The sequence below is a fragment of the Cystoisospora suis genome, assembly GCF_002600585.1.
Source record: "Cystoisospora suis strain Wien I chromosome Unknown contig_7378, whole genome shotgun sequence".
Taxonomy (NCBI): Eukaryota; Apicomplexa; class Conoidasida; order Eucoccidiorida; family Sarcocystidae; genus Cystoisospora; species Cystoisospora suis.
In genome coordinates this window covers 2061-13514 of record NW_027160163.1, presented here as the reverse complement: position 1 = coordinate 13514, position 11454 = coordinate 2061, and the positions used below count along the sequence as shown (strand labels likewise).

Below are 11454 nucleotides of genomic sequence, written 5' to 3'. Positions count from 1 at the left end.
AATATGGTGGTTCAGGGGTGTCCGTATCATCCGCTGAATTGACCTCTCTCTCCTCTGCTTTCATTTCATCGTCTCGCTCATGATCTCCTCCTCCCCTCTTCCATGCTGCTGTTGCTGTCTCTTCTTCTTCTTCTGAGTGATGAGGTAAAGCCGATGACGTCGACAGATGGTTGTTCGATTCCTTCTCTTTCTCATCGCCTCCCCTCATAGAAGATATGAAGCTTTCATCGTCCTCATAATCGTCACCGTCATGACTGCCTCTTCTTCTATCATTCTTACTACTACTGCTTTCCGCTTCTCCTTCTTCTCCCTCTATCGCACCTTCATGTTCCTTGTTCACCAACATCATCTCCTCCTCCCACGTATCACCTCGCGTCATCTTGTTCACGACGAACGGAAAGAGAAAGAAAGGTGTTTCACATACTAAAGATGATGGAGATAGATTACAATAGAAGATACACCGCCAACGTCCACACAAGATCAAGTCATGAAACACAACCTCCTCTCCTAGCTCATCATCACCACCGTCATCCTTATCCTCCTCTCAATCTCCCTGTACATACACCTCGCGCCCCTCAGTGAAAAGCACCAGGTGGACGATCAACCAAGGAGAGAAAGGACGAATGATATAAAAAGAAGAGAAGACACGCTCGGTAGCTCTTCTCCTGAGGAAGAGAAGGAAGAAGAGGCAAAGAGAGGAGAATCAACCTATAAGAAAGAGAAGGAAGACGAATCGTACAGCTGCTACTCGTTCTTCCGCCCTTTGTTCGATCTGTTGCCTTCACCAACTATACAACACGCAGCAAAAACACTTCATACACATACACTTCTTTCTTCTCTCTCCTTTCTTTCTTTCTCTCCCTTCCAAGAGATCGATTGCTGAACGACTGAGAGAGGACCGGAAAAAATCAGCCTTCTTGTAACTCCTTCACTCCTGTATTCCACTTCCCAGATTCAATGGTGAGATGCCCCTGATCTCTCCTTGAAGAGATTAGAAGAAGAAGAAGAGGAAAGAGAAGAGAAAGAGAACAACCAAGAGAGAACACGAGAACCGCTTCTCTCTCACTTGATCTTTTGTCGACACCACCCGTGAGAGACGGTCGGTGGCAGAGAAAGAAGCGGCGGATGAAAGAAGGGGAGCTTCGTAATATGAATCCTCCTGCTGACTATACACCTGAACAAAAGAAAAGAGAAGAATCACGGAGACCACGAGATGACAGAAGAAATGCAAAACGAAAGAGTTCGAGAAGAGGTGAAGACGAAGACACGAGGTCCTTCGGAAAAGACGACGAAGATACACACAGCCAGGTAGATGGAGCGAGATGGATAAAGAGAGAAAGAGGGGAACAAGGAAGAATAGGTAGAGAGAATGTACATACAGGAGGAGACGACGACCTACCTCGAAAAGAGAAATCAAAGAAGTACAAACATATCCTCATGCTTTCTTCTTTTTCTTTTCCTCTTCTTGTTTCACTCAGAAAGAAAGAAAGAAGACACCAGGCTAGTCATGTATGTACACGTGAGAATGAAGGTGCAGATGAAAGAAAAGGAACGAATGGTGGCTTTTCATCTGCCAAAGAAACAAAAACTATCAGCAAAACGGACTGAGTAAAGCAGAATCGAGAAATACAGGAGCAAAGCCGATCGTGTGTCGATACACTGCAAAGAAGTGGGTAAGGCAGCGATCTGGACAGCAAAGAAAAGGAAACAAGGAAAGAAAGAAAGGACGAAAGAAAAGAAAGAAGCATAAGACAAGTCGACAAGTCACGGATAGACCGAACTCCGGAAGAGACAAGAAAATACAGAAAAGAAGAAACTCCAGAACAGCAAAGGAACGAGCGTTTTCTTTCTTTCCTTCCGACCATCGCTATTTGAAAGGAAAGACGTCGAGGAAGGTGAAAGAAAGACACGTGAAAAACGAGAGATGTTTGCAATGAAACTCAAGGAAGAGGCAATGTCTCTCCTTGATCTGAGAAAGAAAACACATTCATGAAGTCTCTCTTTCTTCTTCTTAAATCAGGAGAGAGGAGGAGAGAATGAAGAAAAAAACTGCCCGTGCTATTCACACATCGACGGGTAACAGCAATAGAAGCAGCGCCACCACTCCCGGGCTGCTTACGAAGAGCTCAGTGAAAAGAAAGAATAAGACTGTTTACGAGGGCAAGTCTTCTTGACAAGTAAGAAGGGAGGAAAGAGATCGTAGCTGAATCTGTCTGGAAGAAGCGTGCCGCTGAGGTGAAAAGCAAGAGATTAAGAGACCGGAAAGATACAGCTAAGTGCTCCATATGCCGGAAGAAAGTCAGCGAAGCTGCGCGGGTTGTCGCATAAGACGACTGTAAGTAATCCGCGAACTGTACGCCCGACGTCCTAAGAAGAACTCTCCCCCGCCTGTGGAGGAGTCTTTCGAAAAAGAAAGTCCGCTTCTCTCTCTCTCTCTCTGCTCCTCTGTTCTTCTTCTCCCCTCTCTCTCCCACATCTTTCTACGTGGTTAGACGAGTTCTCTTCACATTTGAGTGAGAAGAAGTGAAACGAAAAGAAAGGCTACCGGACCGAGGCGTGATAGGACAGAACGTGAGATATATCTCTCTGGAGTCTCGGAAGAAGATATACATACCACGCAGCTTTTATATCATATATGGAGATTGAAAGAAGAAGGATACAAGATACAAGAGAGAAAGGAAGACAGAGGTATGAAAATTGACCGAAAAACCAAGGAGGTACAGGTGAGATCGACAGAAGAAGAGGAGACGACAACCCCATCAAAAATCCTTAAAAACAGAATGGTGAAAGACTCCACCTTTGGTCAAGGAAAATACGGGGTGTACATACAATGTGAACAGTTTGCCCTCTGCTGTTAGATTTCCTGTCTCACCCAAAGGCGGCTATTGCGCCAAGAACGAGAAAACAGCTGTACAGCTGGAGCAGGCATAAATTTGTTCAAAACAAGGACAGCAGTGAAAAGGGGAAGCTATAGTAAAGGCTGGACAGACAAAACTAAAGAGACGGACGGGAGAGGCCGAAATAGGGAGGACGGCCCGGAGTACCAAATGAAAAGGAAGAAAGAAGCAAGCCGCTAAACCAATGTAAAAACTCGGGGAAGAATCCTTCCTGCACTTCTGTTCCCTAAGAGAGAGGAGCCCGTCTTGCGAGTTCAGGGGAAACAGGAGAAAAAACTCAGAGACAAGTGAAGTGAAAAGCTTCGTGCTTACCAGGGAAGAGAGAACAACTCAACATGAAGCTCAGGCAGCGCCTTTGAAATGCGCATAGCAGACTCGTGCTGTCAGCCTGTTGTCGGCGCGAAAAGAGACTGTCGAGCAAGAAGGAATGGCGGGGGACTGGACAGCAGGTGAACGTGAAGGAGATACGATTAAAGACGAGAGAGAAACCCCTGCCAGACAAAGGTGAAGCAAAGATAGGAGCAGCGAGACAGGGAGCAAATCCTATCAAAGCGGAACCAAACGGATGGAAATTCCGGACAAATCCAAGTGCCACACGAACTGCCTAGAGGGAGGCTGTTCAGCGCCCCTGATGAGAACCTTCCTGCGAGAGATGAGAATGTTCAGCCACCCTATGGCGCGGGCAACGGCAGCAACTGTAGTGATAGTACCAGTCGTCGTGGTATTCCTAGGAGTAACAATGAAACGGAGACGGAGAAATTTTTGGGTTACTCACTCCTGTGCAAAGGCAAAGAAAAAAAAAGATGAAAGCATCCTTGCGAGAAACGAAGACCAAGGAAAACCGAAGACGATAAGGCAGCCCAACAACAGAGGGAGAAAACTACGTGAGCACATGATGCCCACGAAAAGAGAAAGACCACGATTACTGGGATAACACCGGGATGCGGCCAAGAAGAGACCCCTAGGTGGCAAAGCTGATGAGGGAAAAGGACAGAAAAAACCGTGTCATTAATTATAAGGAAAAAAAGGGCGTGCGTGCGTAGATCGCACAGCATCGTCAGGATCGAAGAAAGTAGGGAAGAAGTCCTCAAAGAGAAGAGAACACCGAAAGCCTCTCCGAGGAAGCCTCCTCCTGTACTATTACAAATCGTGGCTCTCCAGTATAATTCATAGTACGTGACGGCCCCGGCTTTTATACGGAGAAAAAAGGGGATGGGGGAAAGTTTTCTTCTGGGGGGGGTTCCGAGGTCGGTTGCACTTGGAAGAACCAACCAACCACACATCCAGCCCAGTAGCTGCTGTGGATTGTGTGTGGTGAGGGTCCCCCGTCCTTCCTACTGTGTCGCAAGTGCAAGGGCGTCTTACCCCCCTTCTCCGCCTTTTCTTTAATGCCATGCCCACTGGCCACATGTATGGTCTCGGTGATCATACGGGAGCACCGGATCAAGTGCAATAAAACGAAGATGAAGGAGAGCTCCTGTGCGTTGACTCCGGGAAAGTGACAAAGTCCCCACAGTTTCGGAACCCCTTGAATTCTGTAGACCCCTCGGAAGCCAATCAAACAACGTCCGGAGAGTGACACGAGGCACCGGACACACCTCACCTCCCGTGCCCGCATTTCACTGTAGCAACTTCAGCTAGGGCGCCGAAGAATCGGTGCCACATTTTCATGTCGGTGCAAAAAGAGTATGTTTGCTCTGAGATGATGGCAGTGCATGACTCGTTGCCTCTGGCGTGTGACTGAAGTTCAGCCGGCGAGTAGTCCTTCTGGGCAGCCTACCGGTCCACGTCAAGACAGGCTAGGAGACGGTTTGTGAGAACACGTGAGTATATTGCTTAACAGGGTGTGGCCGCGGCTGGTCGAAACTGATTCTACTCTACTGCCAACTGAGATAGATTTTTCCGTCGGTGGCGAGAGGCGCCCTTCCGTTTTGGGGAGGGGAGGGCCGGTGACAGCGCTCTTGCCCAGCTGGCCCTCTCCTCTCGCTGGCCTGAAAGTTACCCGTGCTGCTTGACGGATTCACCAGAAAGAGGCCACACGTTAGAAAAGAGGACAGTCTGTACTGTGGGCCGTGGGGGCGGTAGGGTGCGTGTGCCAACCCACAGGTGGGCATGAAGCCCGGAAGCAGGATGCTTGCACCCAGCTGTTCTCAGACTGACATCAAATGGTTGGTATACTGCGGGTGAAAGAAATTCGTTGTGGCCTTGATCAGCGCGATGATAGACGTACGGCAGAAGTGCGTGAAGGCGATGCCGTCTCACTAGAGTGGCGATACCCAGTTGGGAGCCAGCGGACTCCCACAGGCTATGGGTGTCGGTCCCGAATAGAGCACAGACACACACGACTGGAAATGGCGTACTCATGAGGTTTCTCCGTCGTCATGAAGAAACCAAGGAAGAGAGAACACGTTTTGCAACGCGCTCGGGTCTTTTCCGAGACACGTCTTCCAGGATCAGGCGAGCACAAGTCACATCTTCTTAGCAATGGGGGCTGCCTCGCTTCGAGTGAAGAGTCTTGGTAGACGAGCACGTCCCTGGTCTCGGGGGAGGGACGGCCGCGTACATTGGTGAGCCAGTGTCCAGTCCATGTGGCAGACCGGGGCGTCATGAAGCTGGTACGGTGCAGATTGCTTGTTTTCAGCTGATGAGTGTGACCCGGACGTCATGTACCGGTCAGTAGGTAGACCTACCTACCGGTACAGCTTCAAGCCTTGATAAGTGGAAGGACATGTGTGGAGGGGCTGGGGAACGCTGAAGATCGTAAGGCGCTCCCGCATTCTTCGTCTCGGGAAACCACACCCGGTGCGTTCAAGAGAAACCTTGACAACACAGCAATGGCTTGAGGATCGGCCGTGCTGGGAACTCAAATGCGGTTGCTTCGTCCAATGCCGAGACCTTCTTGTGACCCAAGTCGCCATTTCCACGACAAAAGCAATGAAGAGGGGGGGGGTCCCAGGAACGGAGTTGATACATCCCCGAGATGTACGCCGCCTGGCCCTCGTTGTTCGCATCCGTGTATACCAGCTGCCCTGAGAGATACTTCCAACTGCTAAGCCCGCCACTGGGCTGAAGCGCACTTTTCTGCTCTGCGCCTTCTTTCGTCAGTATGTTCGGTTCAAAAACTCAAGTCTCCTTGCATGCGCGGGCAAGTATCACGATGTTCCAGACTCTAAGCCATACAACAGAGTATGCGTAAGAGCACTTTCCAGCGGTGGCCGAGTAGTTCTTCCTGTGTTTTGCCTACTCTGTCTCTCCTCTGGAAGCTTACTGTCGATTTTCACACAGAGGAGGCCTCGTGGTCGACTTGAGTCGGAGAAGAGTACTGTGTCCTGTCAGTAGCAGAACGGCGCTGCTGAGGGCTGGTTCCTTCCTGAAATCATGGAGTTTTTCCACGTGATGTCGTGTGAGACGGGGCGACATCCAGGCATGACCCCGAGCTAGAGGGTCCTAACAGCCGACACTGCAGTTCCGGAGTTCATCCTAAGACAGTGATGCGAGAGGCAACGCCTTTACGTTGAGTTTTCCGAGGTATGCCAGCAGCGGTGATGCCTACAGACTAGCATTTCTTGGACCATGGCGAATGCGGAAGTGACTCTAACCATTTTCCACACTACAGCAGGGAAGAGAGCACTCAAATGTTCCCCATATCAGCCGGCCTGGTGTAGGCGGGCGGACCTCGCCGCGTGTGCGTCTTTCCTTGTTGTGGCTTCTCTTTGAATGCGTCCGAGACTTGCAACTAAAATCCTTTTTGTCTCAGTAACTGCGGGAGCCTCCACCTCCTAAGTCAGTCTTTGCCCATCATCGGCCACAAACGGAACCCTTGTTCGAGCTTTTGGGACGTCAGTTGCTGCAACAGTTCTATTGCTTGCACTCCCACGCGTGCATCCCTGAATGCCTACCACTGCTCGTTTGACTAATGTGAAGGATGGTACATCTGAGCTGCTTGCCTTTTTTTTCTCGGTGCCGACGTGGCGTCCGTAGGCGCCGAATCAAAAGAGATCAGACCTCACCTTCGAGTCTAGGTGGAGTCACAACGGCAGTCAGAGATCTCTCTCCCGTTTCATTGACCTCACCTCAACAGGGTTTTCGCCGAGGCCCTTGCACCAGCCCTGCCTTGCCAGCAGGATTTCCCTCTCGTTCGCCCGCATCCGTCTGGTGCCGGCAGTGCCCAACCTGTACTCATTGCTGTTGTCCTGCCCACGGCAAATGCTGCGCTTCTGGAGCACCGAACCTCGGGCGTCCTAGGCAAGCCTCGCTAGATAAACGCGTCATCAGTCTGCAGGCAAAACGTTCTGCTGGTCTTCTTGGCGCTGAAAGGTATAGGGCTTCACCATGTTTCTCAACGCTGGGCCAAATCCCTGAAGATGTGCAACGGACGGAAACAGACTGTGAAGATCGCAATCTCCTGTCAGAACCGGTCAACCCCCTCGAGGAAGCGAAAAACGTAAACGGAATACCAAGGCAAACGGAAGAAACAGAGGATTTCGCACAACGCTTATCTAGACGACAGAGAGCCAGCACACTAGAAGCAGGAAAGAGGAGGGTTCGCTGGGATCTAGAAGCAGGTAGTGAGAAGAGGCGGGCCACCTTACCCCGACTGGGATCATCGCCGGGAAGTATAGACCGGTTCCGAGTTTCCTTCTCAGCGAGTACATTACCTAAAGATTGTTCCCCTGCGGCCACTAAGGAATCATTCAAAGATGCGGAAGGTGAAGCAACTGGAAGTACTTCCTGCAGTTCCAGAAACGCCGCATCGTCACGGCGATCATGGTTTCTCCGGCTTTTCAAGGGAGTCCACGAGAATTCGACTCTGAGAGAGAGACTGCCCAGCAGCGGCAAAAGGGAAGAAAGCAAAGAGACTGAACAGGACGAGGAAAGTGGTGTTTTCTCGGGACAGCCTCTTGAAGAGGACGAAGCAACCGCCGAGCTCGCCAAGCTAGGGGGAGGAAGTCTTGGAGATGAGGATCTCCTTTTTTTGAGCGACATGACTCACTATATCGATTTAGAGAACTTAGGTATGTGACCAGGCTCCAACAACGGATCGGAGATAGCGGGCACCCCGGTTAGCTACCAGGCTGCACACAGGCCGATCAGTGTTTATTTGACCCCGCTACTTACACTGACACTGACGGGCTGGAGAGCCCCCACAGCTCGTAATCTAAACGGCTCTTTCGTATCTCGGTGCAGGTCCGAAGTCTGCAGGGAAGAAGATGCAACCACACGGGTACGACGATAATGCCCTGCCCCTTTGTCGTTCCGCAGGGCCTCTTCAACCCATGTGTCTTCCGGTCGCAACCAGTACGCTTGGGCCGGCTGTCTCACAGGGTCTCGGTTCGCTGAGAGTCTGCCCACCTTCGTTCGGAAGATGAGGTTTTTCTCGGGCTGTATTTCCCGAGAAATACGGAGAACCATATCTGTCGACCTGAGAGCCGCGCGTCGTGCATGGAGCACTGGAAAACGGTACCACGTCACTTTTCAGAAAATAGGGATAGAAGGGAGGTACATTACCCAGTAACACAGAAAGAGTTTCGTGCGTTTGGTGGATGTCATCGTGCATGTGAAGAGTAGTGGCTCGCCCACGTTTGTCAACGCAAAGTTCTCGACCGTGTCCTACGACTCGTCACTATATTTTGCTTGTCCTCGTTAGCTGCTTGGCAGCCTTTTTGTAATGCAATGACCGACTCATTGAACTGCTTTCCATCGCTTGAAGGACCGAGAGTGAAACACGGCGGCACTGGTGGTCACGTAAGGACACCCATCAGCATCCGAAGGATATGCAATCAAAGAGCCGACCGCTGCACTGTTGCGTTTCGTATAGTTTACAAGCAAGTGTACCTCCGACTGCTGTAGCAGTGGACAATGCAGCGGTTTTTTCAACAGTGCAAGTATGATTGACAACACTCCGCATGCGGGAAAGTAGTGGTACATTCGAACTGAGCTTTCATCCCAGACTGGGTGAAGAGCCGGCTACACCATAGTCCATGATATAATCGCACTAACACATTTACACAGACACGCGGGGGATGGCTACGTTGCTGACAGCTCGCCGCTCTTTGGGGTTTCCGGTGTGAAGGCGTGCGGGAGGTCCACTGGGAGCGCATTGCGCATCGAAAGGCGTCAGCGGCATTAGGACGCACGTCGGATCGAGGAAATCGCCGGCTTCATTGTGCTATTTCCATGGAATGTCCTCACGTTCCTCAGAAATAAGCAGAATGGCCGGCGACAAAGGACAGAAGACGGCCGTGAGCTCGAGGAGTGGCTGATGACTTGTTCGACCGACAAGTGTCCGGAGGCCGTGGGTTCTGTTTTGGATGCTCTCGCGACTCGACCTCTCTTATACCTTTTCACCGGTAGTCCTAAAGAACCACAAGCTGATAACAACCCGCCTGCCTCGCGCTTATTAGGTGAACACACACTGCTTTCTGGACGGTGGTGCACCCCTGTCACTCTACGGATTCGAGGTGGTTGCTTCCTGTCTTCAAACTGGACTTTTGGTTTGGAGGGCGGGCCAGTTCTCTTTGCGCCCCTATATTTGCAGCTACTCTGACTTTCTCCATTTGACAATAGGAGTACTCACTCCAGCAAGAACTTAGACAGGGAGGGTGCAGCTCACTACTGCGTCCCAGCCGGCGACAGAGATCCCGCGTACCCGGCACAACAGTGCATGAACCCGTTTAAAAGCAAACTCAGATAACATCGATGTGTGAGACAGTGTGAACTGAAGCTATGCAGTAGGGGGCCGGCCCGTCTCTGTGTCAAGCGTGCGACGGCAAATGGACTGATCGGCGGGAGTTTACAAAGGACCGCCTTCCGATACTAATCTATTAGCGCGATTCTTATTGCTTCGCCGAATACTCAGTTAGTAGCATGGTTTGAAATTCCGCGGCTTGAACGATCTGTGTGAAAAAAGCCGTCTCGGCACTGCATGCCGACCTGCTTCGAGCTAGGTATGCGCACTAGCCCCTGCCCTGGCAAGTTTTTCTCGTTTTTACGCAAATGAATATGTGTTGTATGATACCGTTCGGTCCCAGAAGTCGCCATGCTAACATATCCGGGGTACCACGAACACCGGAAGTCCTCGAACTTTGGCGAAGTCGCGCGGAGGAGTTGAGTTTCTCCCCGACAAGTCTTATGAACGTAGCGCGCTAGGAGCATGAGTGAAAATCACGGACGACAAACAAAAAACTTTTGTTATGTAATCAGAAGAAGAGTCCCCCAAAACAAGTCATTTCCCTCCTTCGCCGACCAACAACATCACCGGGGATGGATGGGGACAATCGAAGAGGGCTGCTGTTTTGCTTGTGGGAATAAGGTAGCGGGCCCTAGCTCTTCGGATCCCCCCTCTCCTCATTCCCAGCAAGAGAATCGCCGCCCTACACCCAAGTACGCTGTGCACTATTACTACGCCTCCCTCACTTCCTTACTTTGTGTCTAGAAAAAAGATCCATCCCCTTCTTCACTATACCCAAGATTTGGCCCCAGGTAAGGCTACAGGAGTAGCACGAAGGTAGCTGGCTGACTGAAGGCGAAACAAAGGTATCCCTTCTGCAAACTTTCCGTCTCTGAACTTGGTTCTCGCAACTCACGGACGGCATAGCGCTGACAAGAGAGGCAACTCGACTATAAAAACTTGATGGGAACTCGATAAACGATCTCCAAGAGATCTCTTAGCCTCAACGGAAACACCAACGACGTTGGCCTTGTCCGCGTCAAATCCTCCACCTTCCCCCCCCTTACAACAACAGAGGTGGACGGGTACAAAAAGATCTTCGTGTGAATGGCTCAAAAAAAATCCACATGGAAGAAGCTGGATGCTGGGAATAACAGACAACAAACATTCTCTCTCAAATCTTCAGGATCGCTGTTTTACAGCTATCGTGAAGATCTGATTAAGATCGCATGATCAAAACAGATTCGCTTTCCCTCGTTACTCTCTCTCATCATCTCGGTCTCCTATGGCCCTCACCTCTCTTCCTTGCAACTCCTAGCCAGGGCCCCTTGTCGAAACACTAACTAATATACGCTGTAAGTGGGAGTTTTTTTTCTCTACGGTTCTTCTTGATGAAGTTGCGGTGTTTTTCATTTGTAGTACGCCTTCACCGCGACGTATTGACTGGTTGCTCTGAGTTGTTCTCATTACCATAAGAAGCAGAGAAGGAAGATGAGGGAAGAGGAGACGGAGACATGTTAAGTTTCCTATGCCCAAGAGATTCAATATGTCGGGTGAGATGGCTCTTACGACTGAAGGCTCGTAGACACTCAGGACACTGGAACGGCTTTTTACCTGCATGCACCGCTCGGATGTGTTGTCCAAGGTTTCCCTTTTGACTGAAGGTCTTCTTACAGATCTTACATTCAAAGGGCTTAATACCTTTATGTACCGCTTGAATATGCTGCTCCAGGTTCCCACGATTATAGCGAAAAGTTTTCTTACAGAGAGGACATGCAAACGGCTTGTCCCCGCCTCCATGTACGGTTCTCAAATGATGTTTTAGACTCGAATCACGTGCAAAGACAGCTGAGCAAATCACACACTCATACCCTTTCTCTTCTTCTA

General features: G+C 50.4%; 5 protein-coding genes across 5 annotated transcripts in view; 2 read left to right on the top strand and 3 right to left on the bottom strand.

Moving 5' to 3' along the window:
- CSUI_010420 (uncharacterized protein) overlaps positions 1-379 on the bottom strand; it is a gene marked incomplete at both ends in the record, with an annotated part of 928 nt that extends 549 nt beyond the window's left edge. The window contains one exon of the mRNA XM_068070524.1: positions 1-379. This exon is cut by the window's left edge and continues 549 nt beyond it. Coding sequence (XP_067917504.1) covers positions 1-379 — 379 coding nt within the window.
- Positions 380-1135: 756 nt separating this feature from the next.
- Positions 1136-4109, bottom strand: CSUI_010419 (uncharacterized protein). Its single transcript, XM_068070523.1, has 2 exons — positions 3210-4109; positions 1136-1174 (listed from the first exon to the last, which is right to left on the bottom strand). Exon 1 carries the CDS (start codon positions 3950-3952, stop codon positions 3665-3667), a length of 288 nt encoding a protein of 95 aa, XP_067917503.1. The 5' UTR covers positions 3953-4109; the 3' UTR covers positions 1136-1174; positions 3210-3664.
- A 129-nt stretch (positions 4110-4238) lies between these two features.
- CSUI_010418 (uncharacterized protein) lies at positions 4239-5389 on the top strand. Its single transcript, XM_068070522.1, has one exon. The coding sequence runs from the start codon at positions 5063-5065 to the stop codon at positions 5261-5263; it is 201 nt and encodes a 66-aa protein (XP_067917502.1). The 5' UTR covers positions 4239-5062; the 3' UTR covers positions 5264-5389.
- A 62-nt stretch (positions 5390-5451) lies between these two features.
- On the top strand, positions 5452-8614 carry CSUI_010417 (uncharacterized protein). Its single transcript, XM_068070521.1, has one exon. It carries the CDS (start codon positions 6823-6825, stop codon positions 7918-7920), a length of 1098 nt encoding a protein of 365 aa, XP_067917501.1. The 5' UTR covers positions 5452-6822; the 3' UTR covers positions 7921-8614.
- A 1359-nt stretch (positions 8615-9973) lies between these two features.
- Positions 9974-11454, bottom strand: part of CSUI_010416 (zinc c2h2 type domain-containing protein) — a 3506-nt gene continuing 2025 nt past the window's right edge. Inside the window, exon 2 of the mRNA XM_068070520.1 lies at positions 9974-11415. Coding sequence (XP_067917500.1) covers positions 10994-11415 — 422 coding nt within the window. The 3' untranslated portion in view covers positions 9974-10993. The remainder of the gene's footprint in view (positions 11416-11454) is intronic.

Coding starts and splice junctions, on each gene's coding strand:
- CSUI_010417 (XM_068070521.1), top strand. CDS start 6,823: ATGGTACATCTGAGCTGCTTGCCTTTTTTTTCTCGGTGCCGACGTGGC.
- CSUI_010419 (XM_068070523.1), bottom strand. CDS start 3,952: ATGCTGTGCGATCTACGCACGCACGCCCTTTTTTTCCTTATAATTAAT.
- CSUI_010418 (XM_068070522.1), top strand. CDS start 5,063: ATGGTTGGTATACTGCGGGTGAAAGAAATTCGTTGTGGCCTTGATCAG.